This window comes from Saimiri boliviensis, chromosome 5 (assembly GCF_048565385.1).
Source record: "Saimiri boliviensis isolate mSaiBol1 chromosome 5, mSaiBol1.pri, whole genome shotgun sequence".
Taxonomy (NCBI): Eukaryota; Metazoa; Chordata; class Mammalia; order Primates; family Cebidae; genus Saimiri; species Saimiri boliviensis.
Genome location: NC_133453.1, coordinates 624321 through 641180, shown reverse-complemented (window position 1 = coordinate 641180; position 16860 = coordinate 624321). Strand labels below are relative to the sequence as shown.

The window sequence follows — 16860 nt, the reverse complement described above, 5'->3', positions numbered from 1 at the left end:
CTCTCTTCTAGATACTTGTTTGCCTTGCAGCTTAAGAGGGACCTGCTGGAAGAGCGTTTGACCTGTGCTGACACCACATCAGCCCTTCTCACATCCCATCTTCTGCAGTGTGAGTATCTCCCCACTGGTGGGGGAGCATACACTAAGCATGGCACAGATATACCCACACTCAGAATAACTATAATTAGTTGCTGATGCACGTGTCTAGTTAATGAGCCTGACCGTATAATGAGGTGTTTCAATTTCAAAATTCTTTATAAGCTAAAGATTAACTTCTATAAAGTGGAACTCCTTGAGGAGTCCCTTGTGGAGCAAGTAGTTTCCACCCAGCAAACAGGTCAAGGTCAAAATGTGTAGCCACATTCCTTCTTTTGGGTTTTATGCCTTTTTGCATTTTACCAGCAATGCATCTTCAGTCTAGGAGTCAGACTAGAAACCAAACTCTCAGCAAATCCTGGAAAGGGCCTCACTGGGATAAGAGTTAGAGTCCTCTCAGATTAGTTAAGCATTAGCCATTAAGGAAAAAGAATATATTTCTTCAGTATCTCACACAGATCAAAAGATGGTTCAGAACTGTGTGAAGAATTATAGTTACTTCAAAAATAAATCATGAGAACTGTAAGAGGAGGTTCTGAGGAATGAGTACATGCCTTGCTGGGGCCTTGCTGTGCCTCGAGCAGTGGGAATAGAAAAACAGAAATGCCTGTATTGCTCCTGGACTAGAGGTGGGACCACAGCTTCCTGGCACAGAACTAATGTTTCTGAAATTTGAATGCAGGAAATACGATATAGAAAGCGTACAAATTTTTAGGAATTAATAAGTATATAGGTTATTTGCAGCTTCCTTCGTCCTTCCCCAGACACACTTTCTTCAGAAAGTAAATTTTATTACGGGTTTGCTGCCCTCCACCAGGGTGTTGATTATCATTAATAAATTTTTCAAAGTGACTTTGTTTCTTACTCATTTGGCTGAAAGGTTTCTCAGGTAGACACATGGCAGCAAATACAACGTATGACTGAACCAGGTCTTTTTGCTATAAAAAAAACATAATTGGGCAGTTGGTAAAATATGACTGGTGTCCACATCTGTGATGGAGCCTCAGATCATATCCTGTTCCTGATCTGAGTGGTTTTACGAGGCTGCAGGTAAGAATATTGTATTAGTGTGTTTTCACACTGCTGATAAAGATGTACATGGTGGCAGCAAGAGAGAGCTTGTACAGGGAAAATCCCTCTTAGAAAACCGTCAGATCTCATGAGACTTATTCACTGCTACAAGAACAGCACAGAAAAGACCCACCCCTGTGATTTCAGTTACTTCCCACTGGGTCCCTCTCACAATATGTGGGACTGTGGGAGTTACAATTCAAGATGAGATTTACTCGGGGACACAGCCAAACCATGTAATTCCAACCCTGGCTCCTCCCAAATCTCATGTCCTCGTGTTTCAGAACCATTCTTGCCTTCCTAACAGTCCCCCAAGGTCTTAACTCATCTCAGCATTAACCCAGAAGTCTACAGTCCAGCATTTCATCTGAGACAAGGCAAGTCCCTTCCACCTATGAACTTGTAAAATCAAAAGCAAGTTAGTCACTTCATAGATACGGTGAAGGTACAAGTATTGGGTAAATACAGCCATTCCAAATGGGAGAAATGGGCCAAAACAAAGGGCCACAGGCCGCAGGCAAGTCCGAAATCCAGCAGGGCAGTCAAATCTCAAAGCTCACCACTCCTGGCCGCTTTCACAGGCGGGCGTTGAGCATCTGTGGCTTTTCCAGCTGTCAGTGGATCCATTCTAGCGTCTGGAGGATGGTGGTCCTCTTCTCACAGCTCCACTAGGTGGGACACCAGTGGGCACTTTGTGTGGGGGCTCTGACCCCACATTTCCCTCCCATACTGCCCTAACAGAGTTTCTCCATGAGGGCTCTGCTCCTGCAGCAAACTTCTGCCTGGGCATCCAGGCATTTCCATACATCCTCTGAAATATAGGCAGAGGTTCCCAAACCCCAGTTCTTGACTTTTGTGCACTCAGAGGCTCAACACCACATGGAAACTGCCAAAGCTTGAGGCTTACACCCTCTGAAACTACAGCCTGAGCTCTGCATTGGCCCCTTTCAGCCATGGCTGAAGTGGCTGGGACGCAGGGCACCAAGTGCCTAGACTGCACACGGCAGAGGGGCCCTGGGCCCAGCCCACAAAACCATTTTTTCTTCTAGGCCTCTGGGCCTGTGATGGGAGGTTCTTCCATGAAGACCTCTGACATACCCTGGAGACATTTTCCCCATTGTCTTTGGATTTAACATTCACCTCCTTGTTGCTTATGCAAATTTCTGCAGCTGGCTTGGATTTCTCCTCAGAAAATGGGATATTCTTTTCTGTCACATTGTCAGGCTGCACATTTTCCAAACTTTTATGCCCTGCTTCCCTTATAAAACTGAATGCCTTTAACAGCACCCAAGTCACCTCTTGAATGCTGTGCTGCTTAGAAATGTCTTCTGCCAGATACCCTAAATCATCTTTCTCAAGTTTAAAGTTCTACAAGTCTCTAGGGCAGGAGCAAAATACCACCAGTCTCTTTGCTAAAACATAAGAGGAGTTGCCTTTGCTCCAATTCCCAACAAGTTTCTCATTTCCATCTGAAACCACCTCAGCCTGTACTTTATTGTCCATATTACTATCAGCATTTTGGGCAAAGACATTCAACAAGTCTCTAGAAAGTTCTAAGTTTCCCACATTTTCCTCTCTTCTTCTGAGCCCTCCAAACTGTTCCAGCCCCTGCCTGTTACCCAATTCCATATTAGCTTCCACATTTTTATGTATCTACAGTAGTGCCTCACTCTACTGGTACCAATTTACTGTATTAGTTCGTTTTCATGCTACTGATAAAGACATACCTGAGACTGAGTAATTTGTAAAGAAAACGTGGTTTAATGGACTCACAGTTCCACATGGCTGGGAGGCCGTACAATTATGGTGGAAAGCAGAAGGCACTTCTTACATGGTGACAGCAAGAGAGAGCTTGTGCAGGGAAACTCCCCCTTATAAAACCATCAGATCAGATAGTGAGACTGATTCTCTGTCACAAGAATAGCACAGGGAAGACCTGCCCCCATGATTCAGTTACCTCCACCAGGTCCCTCCTACAACGTGTGGGACTTGTGGGAGTTCAATTCAGATGAGATTTGGGTGGGGACACAGCCAAATCATATCAAATGTCCTAGTTTATAGGCAGTCCATACTGATGTACGGGAAGTTACATGTTAGCAACTCACTCTCAAATGGCTCAAAGGAGGAAGAACTGTACTGTGCTTGTAGCTGATCTGTGAATATGAGATTGTCTCAAAATAAAAGCATATTGCTTTAAATTATTGGACTTTATGTTATTAAGATATTGTGGCCTTAAAATACGTGAAATTAGAAAGAAATGTTATCAAGAAATTTGAGAAGGCCTAAGGAAAAAATAATGTAAAATACATTATCCTAAAATAAATACTTCATTCTGGTCATGATAATCTTGAGACAACTTATGTTTAAGGTGTGGTTTAAAAATAATAATAGTCCAGGTGCAGTAGCTCACACCTGTACTCCCAGCACATTTGAGAGGCCAAGGGAAGAGGGTTGCTTAAGTCCAGGAGTTTGAGACCAGCCTAGGCAATGTGGCGAAACCTCATCTCTACAAAAAATACAAAAATTATCTGAGCATTATGGTGCATACCTGTAGTCTCAGCTACCTAGGAGGTTGAGGCGGGCAGATTGCTTGAGCCCAGGAGGTTGAGGCTGCAGTGATTATTGCACCACTGCACTCCAGCCTGAGCAACAGAATGAGACCTTGTCTCAAAATAATGAACACATTAAACTCATGATTCATTGTTTGCCTCCCTGGAGTTACTCATCAGGCCTTTGTTCTTCAAGAAATCCTCTTTATTTCCCATTATATTTGCTTTTTAACAGCATCAAATATTTGGAAAACTAAAATACAAAACCTTGCTTTTTTAGGGATATATTATTTTGCTACAAATTTTTGCTATTTGCTATTTTGCTACAGTTTTTTTTTTTTTTTTTACTTTTAATGTATGCACTGACATGTATAAATGCTTGCAGTTTATTTAAAACTTGGAATTACTGACTTTTATCTCAGCGGAAATAGGAGATTATGATGAAACATTGGACCGCGAGCACCTCAAAGCCAACGAGTATCTGCCTGGCCAGCAGCGCTGCCTTGAGAAGATACTAGAATTCCATCGGAAGCACGTGTAAGTCATCACAATTGTCTGTCTGCACCTTGTCACCACAGTAATGACTAAAGAGTGTGTAATGAGAAAAGACTGTTGTCCTGACTTCTGGAAGATTCTAACATGATGACTGTTGCTCCCAGCCTCAGGATGTGCAGCTGCCACCAGAAGCAGCTTGGCAGACACACAGAGCTTGCAGCCCTGGCCTGAAGCACCTTCACACCTGTAAAATGTGTTGCTTTAGAAGGTGCTGGAAAAGATACCAGGGCCTGGGGGAGGAGTATACTAGTGAGCAGGATGGGGTGGCTATTGTAGGGGTCTCAGCTGCTGCATTGTCCCTGCAGCGTGGCATAAAGGGTCCTCTACAGGGAAGACACTGTGCTGTAGTGGAGGAGGAGGGGACTGTGTGAGGCTAACAGTGTCTACCGGTGTCAGGGCATTGGGAATCCTCTGGCACCATGTCCTTCATCTCATCTTGTTTTGATTTCTCTAAGACTTGACACTGGCGGGTTCTTCTGGATTGAAGTGAGAGAGACCTAGAGAAAGGGCTAAGGGAAAAAGGATTGAAGAATAGTATGGGAAAGGGATGTGGGCTCTGGCCCAGATGGCTGGGAGCTTTAGTCACCAAAGGGAGCACTGAGCTGGTGAAAGTCAGTCTGGAGGACTTAGCCTTGCCTTTGTGACACATCCTGTTGAGATATGAGTTTGTCAGATCATGTGTGTTCATGTGGGTCGTTAATGCTCTACTGGGATCTGCTAGCAGCTGCGCTTTCGCATCTTCAAAGTACGAGTGCCAGCGATGCATCCACCACTGCTGTCAGTGCTGGGGAGCTGGTTTGAGCAGCACAGACGGAGACGCCTGCCTGTACAGATCTGACCTTAACCCGTGAGACTGTGCGTTTCATGCATCTCACCACCCCCAGCGTGGAGGATCTCATGGGTGTGCAGGGGAGTGCCTTTTGTGTGCCCAGCAGCATGGCAGTCATGAGATAGACAAATCCGTTCCTACACATGAGAATGTGGACAGTGTAGCAGGAGCATTGCTCATACACTGTGAGCTGAAAGAAGGCCACAGGGAGGCTCACAGAGGCTCGGGGAGGACCTAGGTGGACAAAGTGAAGGAGGAAGCATTCCAGGCAAAGCAGCAACCTGGGAAGGAAGCGGGGAAGCAGGGAAGAGAGGGAGGTTCCAGCATGGAATGGGCTGTTTTGGTTCAAGGGCTGGAGGTAGAAGTGCCAGCTGATAGTAGAGGTGCCTTGGTAACAATTACGGACAGCTCTTACGGGCATTTGTGTGTAGTCCTCAAACCCACTGCAGGGCATGCACTGCTTTACCCCATCGTACATACGGTGAGACCATGCTTGCAGAGCTCCATCTTGGACGTGACGGTGTGTAAGTCGGTGCTTCTCATCCATTCTCCTGGTCTGACCCTGAGGAGGCCTCCTTTCAGGGCAGTGCATGGTAGGGCTTCTGCCCTGTCCTCCTTGGTACCCTTGGCTATGCCTCTTTCCAGCATCTTCTGGGTTGCCATTATTCTGGAGGATAGCGAGGAAGGTACAGCTGTTCTGAGTGTCACATCTAGACCTTGACCCATAGAGCAAAGGGCCCTCTCCTAGTGTTGTGTGCTGTCCCAGCAGGAAACGACCACTAGTTCAGTTTGCATTTCTAGTGTTAGGGGCAGTCCCTCCCTGCTGAGACACATAGCAGGGGCTGGGCTTAAGGGAGGGGGAATTGGGCATTGTGCTGCAAACTGTTCAACTTGAGGGATAGTCCCTAGTGGACGGGTGGGTTTGGGATGCTGGGGAGAGTGTTCTCAGCACGTAGGCTGGGTGAACCTGTGTGCTGGGTGAAGTCACGTAGGCAGAGGGCAGATACAGGTCAGAAAGGGAGGAGAGCCCAGAATGAACCCCTGAAGAGCTGACATTGAGAGGCTGAGTGAAGGAGGAGGCTTCAGCAGCCAGAAGCATGGGAGGGCACAGGTGCCAAGAGAGCATGTTTTAGGATGGTGGCCACAGCCTCTTGTGTGGTGGCTTCCCACCAGGCCTGGGGAGGTAGGCACAGGAGCAGGTTTCTGAGCTTGGCAGTGTGGCAGTGCATCACCTTCAGCAGCTTCAGTGAGTGTTGAGGTTGAATTCTAGGTTCAAACACACTGAAAGTGCAGTGAGGAGACAGTGACAACATCTTTGCATCTTTGGGCACTTACATTGAGAAGCCTGCCTGTAGAATAAGAAAGAACTGGACCCTCAGGGCAGGTGTGTGTTATGTGTGTATGCATGCGTGTGTGTGCATATGTGTGTTCCTGTGTGCACATGTGTGGCTGTGTGGTCATACGCATGTATGTTACGTGTGTTCCTGTGTATGCATTGTGGCTCATATGTTCATGTGTGTCCAATGTGTGTTCCTGTGTGCATTGTATACTGTTACATATGCATGCATATGTGCTTGTGCCTATGTGTCTGCATCTTTATTTATATTTGTTAAAGTGAAACCCTTTAATAATGTTTATTTCCCACATATTTACTGCTTTTTCAGTGAGATTTCTTAAAAGTGAACTTTTCCTTCTTATTTGTAACAATCTCTTTTTTTTTTTTCTTTTTTCTGGTGTTTTTTTTTTTTAATTGCATTTTAGGTTTGGGGGTACATTTGAAGAATATGCAAGATTGTTGCATAGGTACACACATGGCAGTGTGGTTTGCTGCCTTCCTTCCCCTCACCTGTATCTGTCATTTCTCCCCATGCTGTCTCTTCCCACCTCCCCAACCCCCGGCCCTCCCCCATTTCCCCCCAACGGACCCCAGTGTGTAGTGTTCCCCTCCCTGTGTCCATGTGTTCTCATTGTTCAACACCCGCCTATGAGTGTGACCATCTTTTAATGTATCATATCATATAAACGTCTCTATGTTTGTCGATATTTCTGTGTAGGAATGATGTCAGACATTTGAACAAATCTCCAGTACCTTAATTACTTCAATCAGTGAATGAAAGTATGTGCCCATTTAAACAAGCTGTGTTCCTGTGTTGTTATTGTTCAGAAATATTCATTAAGCACCTATTGTATACTTGCCATTGCACTGTTACAGAAGCAGATGAAAAGATTTGGCCCCTTCCTGCCATTAAGAAAATTTTAAGTGTGTGTATGTGCTTACATGTGCGTGTGTATCTGCTAAAAACTCTAGACAGCTAGTAAGAGGAGGGTGAGTCATGTGATCTGCTTCATACAGGAACACAGTTGAACTCTTCCCGAGTAGGCCAGGAAGCAGGAAGCTCTGCCCTACATCTTAGGCCTTCACTGTGTTCATTTGAGGCTGCATATGTCACAATCATCACAGCTTCATTGCACATCTTTATATTTCTTTTAATCTTGTTCTTCAGGTTTTTTTTAAAAGACGTATTGTACCTTTATTTTAATCATTATACATTTCTTACATTATGTTATGATTCTGTTGGTTTTTTCATGATCCACTGAAAACACCTTTATAATTACTGAACAGGATATTTAAAAAGTGTTTTTCTTGACTTTATCACATTGCTTTTGGATCTTTGAAACCACAGAAAAAAGCCAGGCACAGTGGGTCATGCCTGTAATCCCAGCAATTTGGGAGCCCAAGGCAAGTGGATCGTTTGAGTCCAGGAGTACACATCCAGCCTGGGCAACGTGGCAAACCCCTCTCTACAAAAAATTAGCCAGGTGTGGTGGTGCATGCCAGTGGTCTCAGCTACTCAGGAGACTGAGGTGGAAGGCTCACGAGCCTGGAAGGCAGAGCTTGCAGTGAGCCAAGATGATGCCACTACACTCCAACCGGGGTGTCAGAGCGAGACCCTGTCTCTAAATGAGTGAGTGAGTGAGTGAGTGAGTGAATGATAAATCGGGTTCATAAGGCACAAGTATTCCAGATGGTAAAAAAATATATTTTTTTTTTAATGAAAAAATGTTGGCCAAGTGCAGCGGCTCATGGCTGTAATGTCAGCACTTTGGGTGGCCAAGGCGGGCAGATCACCTGAGGTCAAGAGTTTGAGACCAGCCTGGCCAGCATAGCAAACCCCATCTCTACTAAAAATAAAAAAAGTTAACTGGGTGTGGTGACACACGTCATCCCAGCTACTTGGGAGGCTAAGGCAGGAGAATCTGCTTGAACCTGGGAGGTGGAAGTTGCAGTGAGCTGAGATTGTGCCACTGCACTCCAGCCTGGGTGACAGAGCAAGACTCCATCTCAAATGATAATGATAATAATAATAATAATAATACAATGAAAAAGAAAACGAGTGTGATGAGATATTAGTGTTATCTATGGTATGTCTTTTCTTTTTTTGGGAGGGAGGAGGGGACAGAGTCTCGCTCTGTTGCCTAGGCTAGAGTGCAATGGCACGATCTCAACTCACTGCAGGCTTCAGCTCGCGGGTTCAAGCAGTTCTCCTGCCTCAGTCTCTTGAGTAGCTGGGATTACAGGCACTTGTCACCACGCCCAGCTAATTTTTGTATTTTTAGTAGAGACGGGGTTTCGCCATCTTGGCCAGGCTGGTCTCAAACTCCTGACTTCAGGTGATCCATCCACCTCAGCCTCCCAAAGTGCTGGGATTACGGGTGTGAGCCAATGCATCAGCCCTCTGTGGTATTTCTTCTGATTTAAAATTTGTCTCTGCCTATAGTGTTTGTGTGTAACCTTGTCGCTCTCGAGCAAATGTTGGGCTGAGTAGGTAGTGTATGCAAAGAAGGTGTTCCACCCATTACAAAGTAGTTACAGAATGGAAGAAAATAGAGGGTGTCTTTGGCCTTTAAGTGTGGTATGTTGTTTTTGTGGCAGGGAAACATCCAGACAGTGAGCAGTCTGCCCTCTAAACACACAAAGCCTTTATTGTTGTTTCATTTTGTTTTCCTGGTCACTTCTATAATGCATTTTGGCTCTTTTAGAGATCAAGTGTTTGTAGTGGTATGATTCTACCATTTTTCATTACAGGGGCCAGACACCTGCTGAGTCGGATTTCCAGGTGCTTGAAATTGCCCGAAAGTTGGAAATGTATGGCATCAGATTCCACATGGCTTCTGACAGGGAAGGAACCAAGATTCAACTGGCAGTTTCCCACATGGGTGTACTTGTGTTCCAGGTAGGCCAGTGGGGAAGGGAGGGGTGAGGACAGGGCAGCGGAGGTATTCTGCAACCTGGTAGGGTTTGTTTTTATACATGCTGGTGAATTTTTGTCCTGATGAGTAAGGTCCTGGATTCAGAAGAGGGGCTTTGCATGTCATCTGATCCAACCTCTTACTTGGTGGGAAAATTGTTCTCTTATTCTTCTCTGACACAAGTGTGAATATCCTCCATATCATGGAGCTCACTGCTTCTTGGGACTGCCTCCTGCCTCCCTGGATTCCCCACTGCCTCCTGCCCCACCAGGGCTGTCCACTGCCCTCTGGGACCTCCCATTCTCTCCTGGGATTCTCTCTATCCCCTTAGAATCCTAAACCACAACCCCATTTTTTTTTCCAGTGGAGGAGTCTCTGTGCTGTGGGTGTGATCTGTGCCGGACTGTGAGTGCTTTATAGTGGGTCACAGTCATCATTTAAGTAAACAAAATAGAAAGTATCAGAGGGATTGCTTGTGATAAGAGTCAGTGTTGTCTTCTGAGGTGTCTGTATTAGTTGTGATGCATAGGTTAATAATTACATGAACGGTGATCACGGCCTGCTCAGTTCTTTGTGGTTATGTGTGTGTGTACTGGGGTTTGTGATGTCCAGGAAGCTAAACAGTGACTGCTAGTGCAGAGTACGAGGAGCTTTTCTCCTTATTCAGGCCCTTCACATATCTGAAAACTCTTGTTGGGGCTCCCCAAGTCCTCTGTCACCCAGGCTAAATATGTCCAACTTGTCTGGTCCCCTCCTTTTGGGAGCACTCTAGTCACTGGCCCTTGTAAAATTTTGCACCTCTGATAGACTGTGGTAATCCTGAAAAGGTCTCCTTAATGCCGAATGTTGTGGGAATTGTCACTCTTGCAGTCTGGGAACCTGTTGCCTGTATGACCTGCTGTTTCTTTGTGAGCTTGTTTTAACCTGTAACCATCAAAGGGCTTGATCTAATTCAGACCTCCTTCATCAAGCCATGTTTATTATTGTTTTCTTTTCCTTTATTTTTTTAACCTAGCCATCCATCAAGTTTCAATTTCCTGTCAGAAAAAAGTTAATTTTGAACTTAGATATTGTGTTACATTTTGTACTAAATGTGATTAGAGAAAAATAAAAATCTGCTAGAGACTAACCTTAGCAATCCATGCCTTCAAATGGAGGGTCCGAGTGTCCCCTGCCTACATCTGCTGATAAGTGGTCCCCTATAGCACAAAGATGAAAACCTCATATCCAAACTGAGCCATTGCCACATTTCCAGAAAAAAACAAACAATACAACCTATAGACGTTGTAAAAGCAAAGGATTAGAAACTTCACATTGACGATAGCAGACTGAATACATGTATTTATTTTTATTCCCTCAAAACCCTGAACACAATGACAGTGAAGGAATTTTTTAAACATTTAAATCCATAAGAACAAAGAATGGGAAAAGAGCCCACAAAGGATGAGGGACATCAGCAATATCTGGAAGCTGGGAAATGAGTCAGTGAGTGGGACCTGACTTTGCAGAGTGGGAAAGGCCGAAATTTCACAGCCTAGAGCAGCAAAGCTGCAGTGCAAGCCAGCATGTCCTCAGGAGCCCCAGAAAGGGGTCACAGTTCATGCTCGTGAGAAATAGCAATGCTCCTTTATCAAAAATGTAAAATTTTATCTTGTAATTTTTTTTTATGTTATCCTTGTTTGTAATAGTAAAATTTTGGGAATTAACTAGAAAGCCAGTAAATAGCCTGTCACGGTGGTTCACACCTGTAATCTCTGCAATTTGGGAGACTGAGGATGGCAGATTACTTGAGTCCAGGAGTTTGAGATCAGCCTGAGCAACATGGAGAAACCTCCTATCTACTAAAAATACCAAAAATTCATCGAATATAGTGGCGTGTACCTGTATTCCCACCTACTCAGGAGGCTGAGGTGGGAGAATCACCTGAGCCCAGGAGGTCGAGGCTACAGTGAGCCAGGATATTGCCACTACACTACAGCCAGGGCACCTGGAGTGAGACCCTGTCTCTAAATAAATAAATAAAAGCCAGCTAAATAAATAGTGGTGCATCCACATAAACAGAATATTGAGCAACTGTACAAACACGGAAGCAGCTCTTTATGTTCCAGTGAGACATCCTTCACGATGTATCATTACATGGAAAAAGATTCAAAACTGTGTATAGTAGTTACTGCTTGTGGGGGAAAGAGAGAAAATTATATGTGCACGATATTACACACTACAAAATGAACTGGTGACATTAATGGCCCCAGGGAAGGGTGGCCAAGCTGGCAGGCTTTGGAACAGGGCTGAGAGGGAGACTTGCACCATGGAATCATTTTTGAACCTTCAGAATTTGAGCCTTGTGAATGTATTACTGTATTATATTGCCACAAAACCCTCACAGAAATAAAACACTACATCTATGAAATGAGCAGGATTCCACGACAGAAATAAATGGAGAACATACAAACATTTGCAGATTTTAAAAATAGGCTCCCCTAGTTGATCCCCACCCTGTGTTGCCTACCTGGTCCACATGCCAGGCAGGGGTCATCAACCTCTTTGTCCCAAAGAGTTGTTCTGGCTGATGTACTGCTACTTTTTAGCAGGTTTAGGGCCTGGCCTCACATGCAACAACAGGAACCCAACCTCAGCAGACCTTGGGCTCCACGATTTCATCTCCATCATCCACAGAGGTATGGCAGCCTCAGTTCTAAGCGCAGTTATTTAAAATTGTAATATAGGAAGATCCAAGATGGCTGATTAGAGCAGCTGAGGTCCACGGCACTGACGGAGAGGAATGAAAAAGGGTTGAGTGAATTCATCTTCAACTGACATATTCAGGTTCTTACACTGGAACTAACTAGGCAAACAACTCAACCCACAGAGAATGAAGAAAAGTGAGGGTGGGGGTCGATGGCCCACCCAGGAGCAGCACAGAGCCATAGGAACCCCCACCCCCAGCCAAGGGAAATGGTGAGTGATCGTGCAATCTTGCCCAGGAAACCACACTTCTCCCACAGATCTTTGCAACCCACGGATCAGGATCCCCTTGTGAGCCCATGCCACTAGGGCCTTGGTTCCAATACACAGAGCTGTGTTCAGTCTTGGCAGAGCAGCCACTGAGGCACACACAGAGACCCAGGAGTTTTACGTACTTCAGCCCCAGGACCCCCAGCAAGGCAGGAAATCTGTGTGTACAAATCCCTAGGAAGGGGGATGATGAATCCAGGGAGCCAGTGTCATTCTGTGGGCCCCACTTCCTCAGCACTTCAAAAGTTAAGACCCACTGGCTTAGAATTCTAGCCAGCCAACAGCAGCAGGCTGGAATCTGCCTGCAATGAATCTGATTTCCCAGTAGGTGGAGCAGCCACCATCTCTAGTTTGGTTGACTCAGCCATTTCAGCCTGTTGGCTTTGGAGAACATAAACAGTCTGGACAAGAAAGAGTTCCCCCAAATATAGCATACCTGCTCTACAAAAAGCGGCCAGCCTACTTCTTTAAGTGGGTCCCTGACCCTGTTCCTCCCGACTAGGTGAGACCTCCCAACCAGGGTCTCCAGTCACCTCCTACAGGTACATTTGGGACAGCCACAAGTCAGTGCCCCCCTGGGATGGAGCTTTTAGAAGAAGCTGGCTGCCATCTTTTCTGTTTCATAGGCTTTGCTGGTGACACCTCCAGGTACAGGAAAAACTGAGGCAACTAGGGTATGGAGCAGCAAACTGCAGCAGCCCTACAGTAAAGTGGCCTGACCAGTAAAAGAAAAATAACAAGACTAGGCACAGTGGCTCACACCTGTAATCCCAGCACTTTCGGAGGCTGAGGTGGGCAGATCACTTGAGGTCAGGAGTTCAAGAGCAGCCTGGCCAACATGATGAAACCCCATCTCTACTAGAAATGCAAAAATTGGCCGGGTGCGGTGGCTCAAGCCTGTAATCCCAGCACTTTGGGAGGCCGAGGCGGGTGGATCACGAGGTCAAGAGATCGAGATCATCCTGGTCAACATGGTGAAACCCCGTCTCTACTAAAAATACAAAAAATTAGCTGGGCATGGTGGCACATGCCTGTAATCCCAGCTACTCAGGAGGCTGAGGCAGGAGACTTGCCTGAACCCAGGAGGCAGAGGTTGCGATGAGCGGAGATCACGCCGTTGCACTCCAGCCTGGGTAACAAGAGCGAAACTCCGTCTCAAAAAAAAAAAAAAAAGCAAAAACTAGCTGGTTGTGGTGGCGGACACCTGTAGTCCCAGCTATTTAGGAGGCTGAGGCAGGAGAATCAATTGAACCCGGGAGGCAGAGGTTGCAATGAGCTGAGATCGCACCACTGCACTCCAGCCTGGGCAACAGAGTGACACTGTCTCAAAAAACAACACATACGTGGAATCCCAGCACTGTTGGGAGACTGAAGCAGGCAGAACACCTGAGGTCAGGAGTTCGAGAGCAGCCTGTCCAACATGGTGAAACCCCATCTCTACTAAAAATAAAAAATAAGCTGGGCACAGTGGCAGGTGCCTGTAGTCCCAGCTACTAGGGAGGCTGAGGAAGGAGAACTGTTTAAACCTGGGAGGCAGAGGTTACAGTGAGCTGAGATCATGCCACTGCACTCCACCTTGGGCAACAAAGTGAGACCCTGTATCAAAAAAAAATAAAACAGAAAACAACAGCATTAACATAAAAAACCCATTCCGAGGTCAGCAACTTCAAATATCAAAGGTTGATAAGCCCACAGAGATGAGAACGTCAACACAAAAAATGCTGAAAACTCAAAATATTAGAGTGCCTCTTCTCCTCCAAATGACCACAACACCTCTCCAACAAGGGAACAGAGATGGGCTGAGGCTGAGACGGCTTTATTGACAGAACCAGGCTTCAGAAGGTGGGTAGTAATGAACTTTGCTTAGCTAAAGGAGCATGTTGTATCCCAGTGCAAGGAAGCTAAGAACCATGATTAAAACAATACAGGAGCTTATGGCCAGTTTTGAGAGAAAAATAACTGACTTGATGGAGCTGAAAAAACACAACACAAGAACTTCACATTGCAATCACAAGTATCAATAGCAGAATAGGTCAAGCAGAGGAAAGAATCTTAAAGCTTTGAAGACTATCGTTCAGAAATAGGCAGACAAGAATAGAAAAAAATAGAAGAGGACCATCCAAGATGGCCAAATAGGAATAGCTCTGGAGTTCAGTTCCCAGTAAGAATGCAGAGGGTGAGTGATCACCACATTTCCAAACAAATTTTTACTGCCCGCAGACTAGGAGATTCCCAGGTGGAAAAGTGCCACGAGTCTTCAGCACAGCTGTTTTAGCCAGTGCAGCAGGTCTCTGCACAAAAACTCACACATATCTGGGTGCTGTTTCATCTGGTGCCTGGCATACCTGTGAGACAGAGTCACCCATTCAACTGAAAAAGAGGGCGCTGAAACAGGGAGCCAGGTGATCTGGCTTAGCAGGTCCCACCCCCACAAAGACCAGCAATCAAATGCTCTGGATTGAGAGTTTCACAGCAAGCACAGCTGGACCCAGGACTGTCCAGCTCTGTGGGGGGAAGGGCATCCACCGTTACCAAGGCAGTGTGCCATTACTGAGGCAGTCCGCCATTACCAAGGCAGTCCACCATTGCGGAGACAGTCTGCCATTACTGAGGCAGTTCTAACTATATCTTTTATAAACAAAACTGCAAGGAACTTCACACAGTTACTGGGCAGAGCCCGTGGCAGCTCAGCAATGCTTCTGCTGGCAGACTGTAACTAGGCTACCTCCTTGCTGGGCAGGGCATCTCTGAAAAAGGAAGCAGCACATCAAGAACTTATACCCACCTTCTAAAGCCTCACCTTCTCAGGACAGAGCACCTGGGGGGAAAAGGTGGTTATGAGCTCCGCTGCAGCAGACTTAAATGTACCTGCCCAGCAGCTCTGAAAGGAACCACGTAGCTCATAGCTCAGCACTTCGGCTCCTATAAGGGACAGACTGTCTCCTCAGGCAGCTCCCCGATCCCTGAATATCCAAAAAGACACCTCATAAGGGAGAGTTCAGGCTGATATCTGGCGAGGAACCTTCTGGGACAAAGGTAACAGAAGAAGAAACTGGCAGCAGCCCTTACTGTTCTGCAGTCACTGCAGGTGATCCCCAGGCAAGCAGGGACTGGGATGGACCTCCAACAGTCCTAAAGCAGAGGAACCTGACTGTTAGAAGAAAAACTAAAAAACAGAAATAATTTCATCAGCAAAAAGGATGTCTACTCAGAGACCCCATCCAAAAGTCAACAACTTCAAAGACCACAGGTAGATAAATCCACAAAGATGGGAAGAAACCAGCACAAAAAGGATGAAAACACCCAAAACCAGAATGCCTCTCCTCCTCCAAGGGATCACAACTCCTCACCAGCAAGAGAACAAGGCTGGATGGAGAATGAATCTGATGAATTGACAATAGGCTTCAGAAAGTGGGTAATGGTAAACTTCTCTAAGCTAAAAGAAAATGTTCTAACCCAATGCAAAGAAACTAAGAACCTTGAAAAAAGGTTTGACAAAATACTAATTAGAATAAACAGCTTAGAAAAGAATAAACGATAAATGAATTGATGGAGCTGAAAAACACAACACGAGAACTTTGCGAAACATACACAAGTTTCAATACCTGAATCGACCAAGCAAAAGAAAGGATATCAGAGATTGAAGATCAACTCAATGAAATAAAACGAGAAGGCAGGATTAGAGAAAAAGTGAAAAGAAATGAACAAAGCCTCCAAGAAATATGGGATTATGTGAAAATACCCACTCTGCATTTGATAGGTGTACCTGAATGTGACAGAGAGAATGAATCCAAGCTGGAAAACACTCTTCAGGATATTTTCCATGAGAACTTCCCAAACCTAGCAAGGCAGACTAACATTCAAGTCCAAGAAATACAGAGAACACCACAAAGATATTCCTCAAGAAGATTAACACAAAGGCACATAATCATCAGATTCACCAGGGTTGAAATGAAGGAAAAAATGCTAAGGGCAGCCAGAGAGAAAGGTTGGGTTACCCACAAAGGGAAGCCCATCAAACTCACAGCAGATCTCTATGCAGAAATCTTACAAGCCAGAAGAGCGTGGGGGCCAAAATTCAACATCCTTAAAGAAAAGAACTTTCAACCCAGAATTTCATATCCAGCCAAACTAAGCTTCATAAGCAAAGGAGAAATAAAATCCTTTACAAACAAGCAATTGCTGAGAGATTTCATCACCACCAGGCCTGCCTTACAAGAGCTCCTGAAAGAAGCACTAAACATAGAAAGGAACAAGCAGTACAAGCCACTCCAAAAATGAGCCAAATGGTAAAGAACGTCGACACAATGAAGAAACCGAGTCACCTAATGGGCAAAACAACCAGCTAGCATCAAAATGGTAGGATCAAATTCACACACAACAATATTAACCTTAAATGTAAATGGGCTAAATGCCCCAGTCAAAAGAAACAGACTGGCAACTTGGATAAAAAGTCAAAACCCATCTGTGTGCTGTATCCAGGAAACCCATCTC

At 45.3% G+C, this 16860-nt stretch overlaps 1 protein-coding gene across 12 annotated transcripts in view; it reads left to right on the top strand.

The window, feature by feature from the left end:
• The window catches only part of FARP2 (FERM, ARH/RhoGEF and pleckstrin domain protein 2), a 145325-nt gene that overhangs the window by 59214 nt on the left and 69251 nt on the right, over positions 1-16860 (top strand). For all 12 annotated transcript variants that reach the window (XM_039469883.2, XM_074398718.1, XM_074398714.1 and 9 more), the window contains 3 exons: positions 12-109; positions 4139-4253; positions 9188-9335. In XM_039469883.2, coding sequence (XP_039325817.2) covers positions 12-109; positions 4139-4253; positions 9188-9335 — 361 coding nt within the window. The remainder of the gene's footprint in view (positions 1-11; positions 110-4138; positions 4254-9187; positions 9336-16860) is intronic.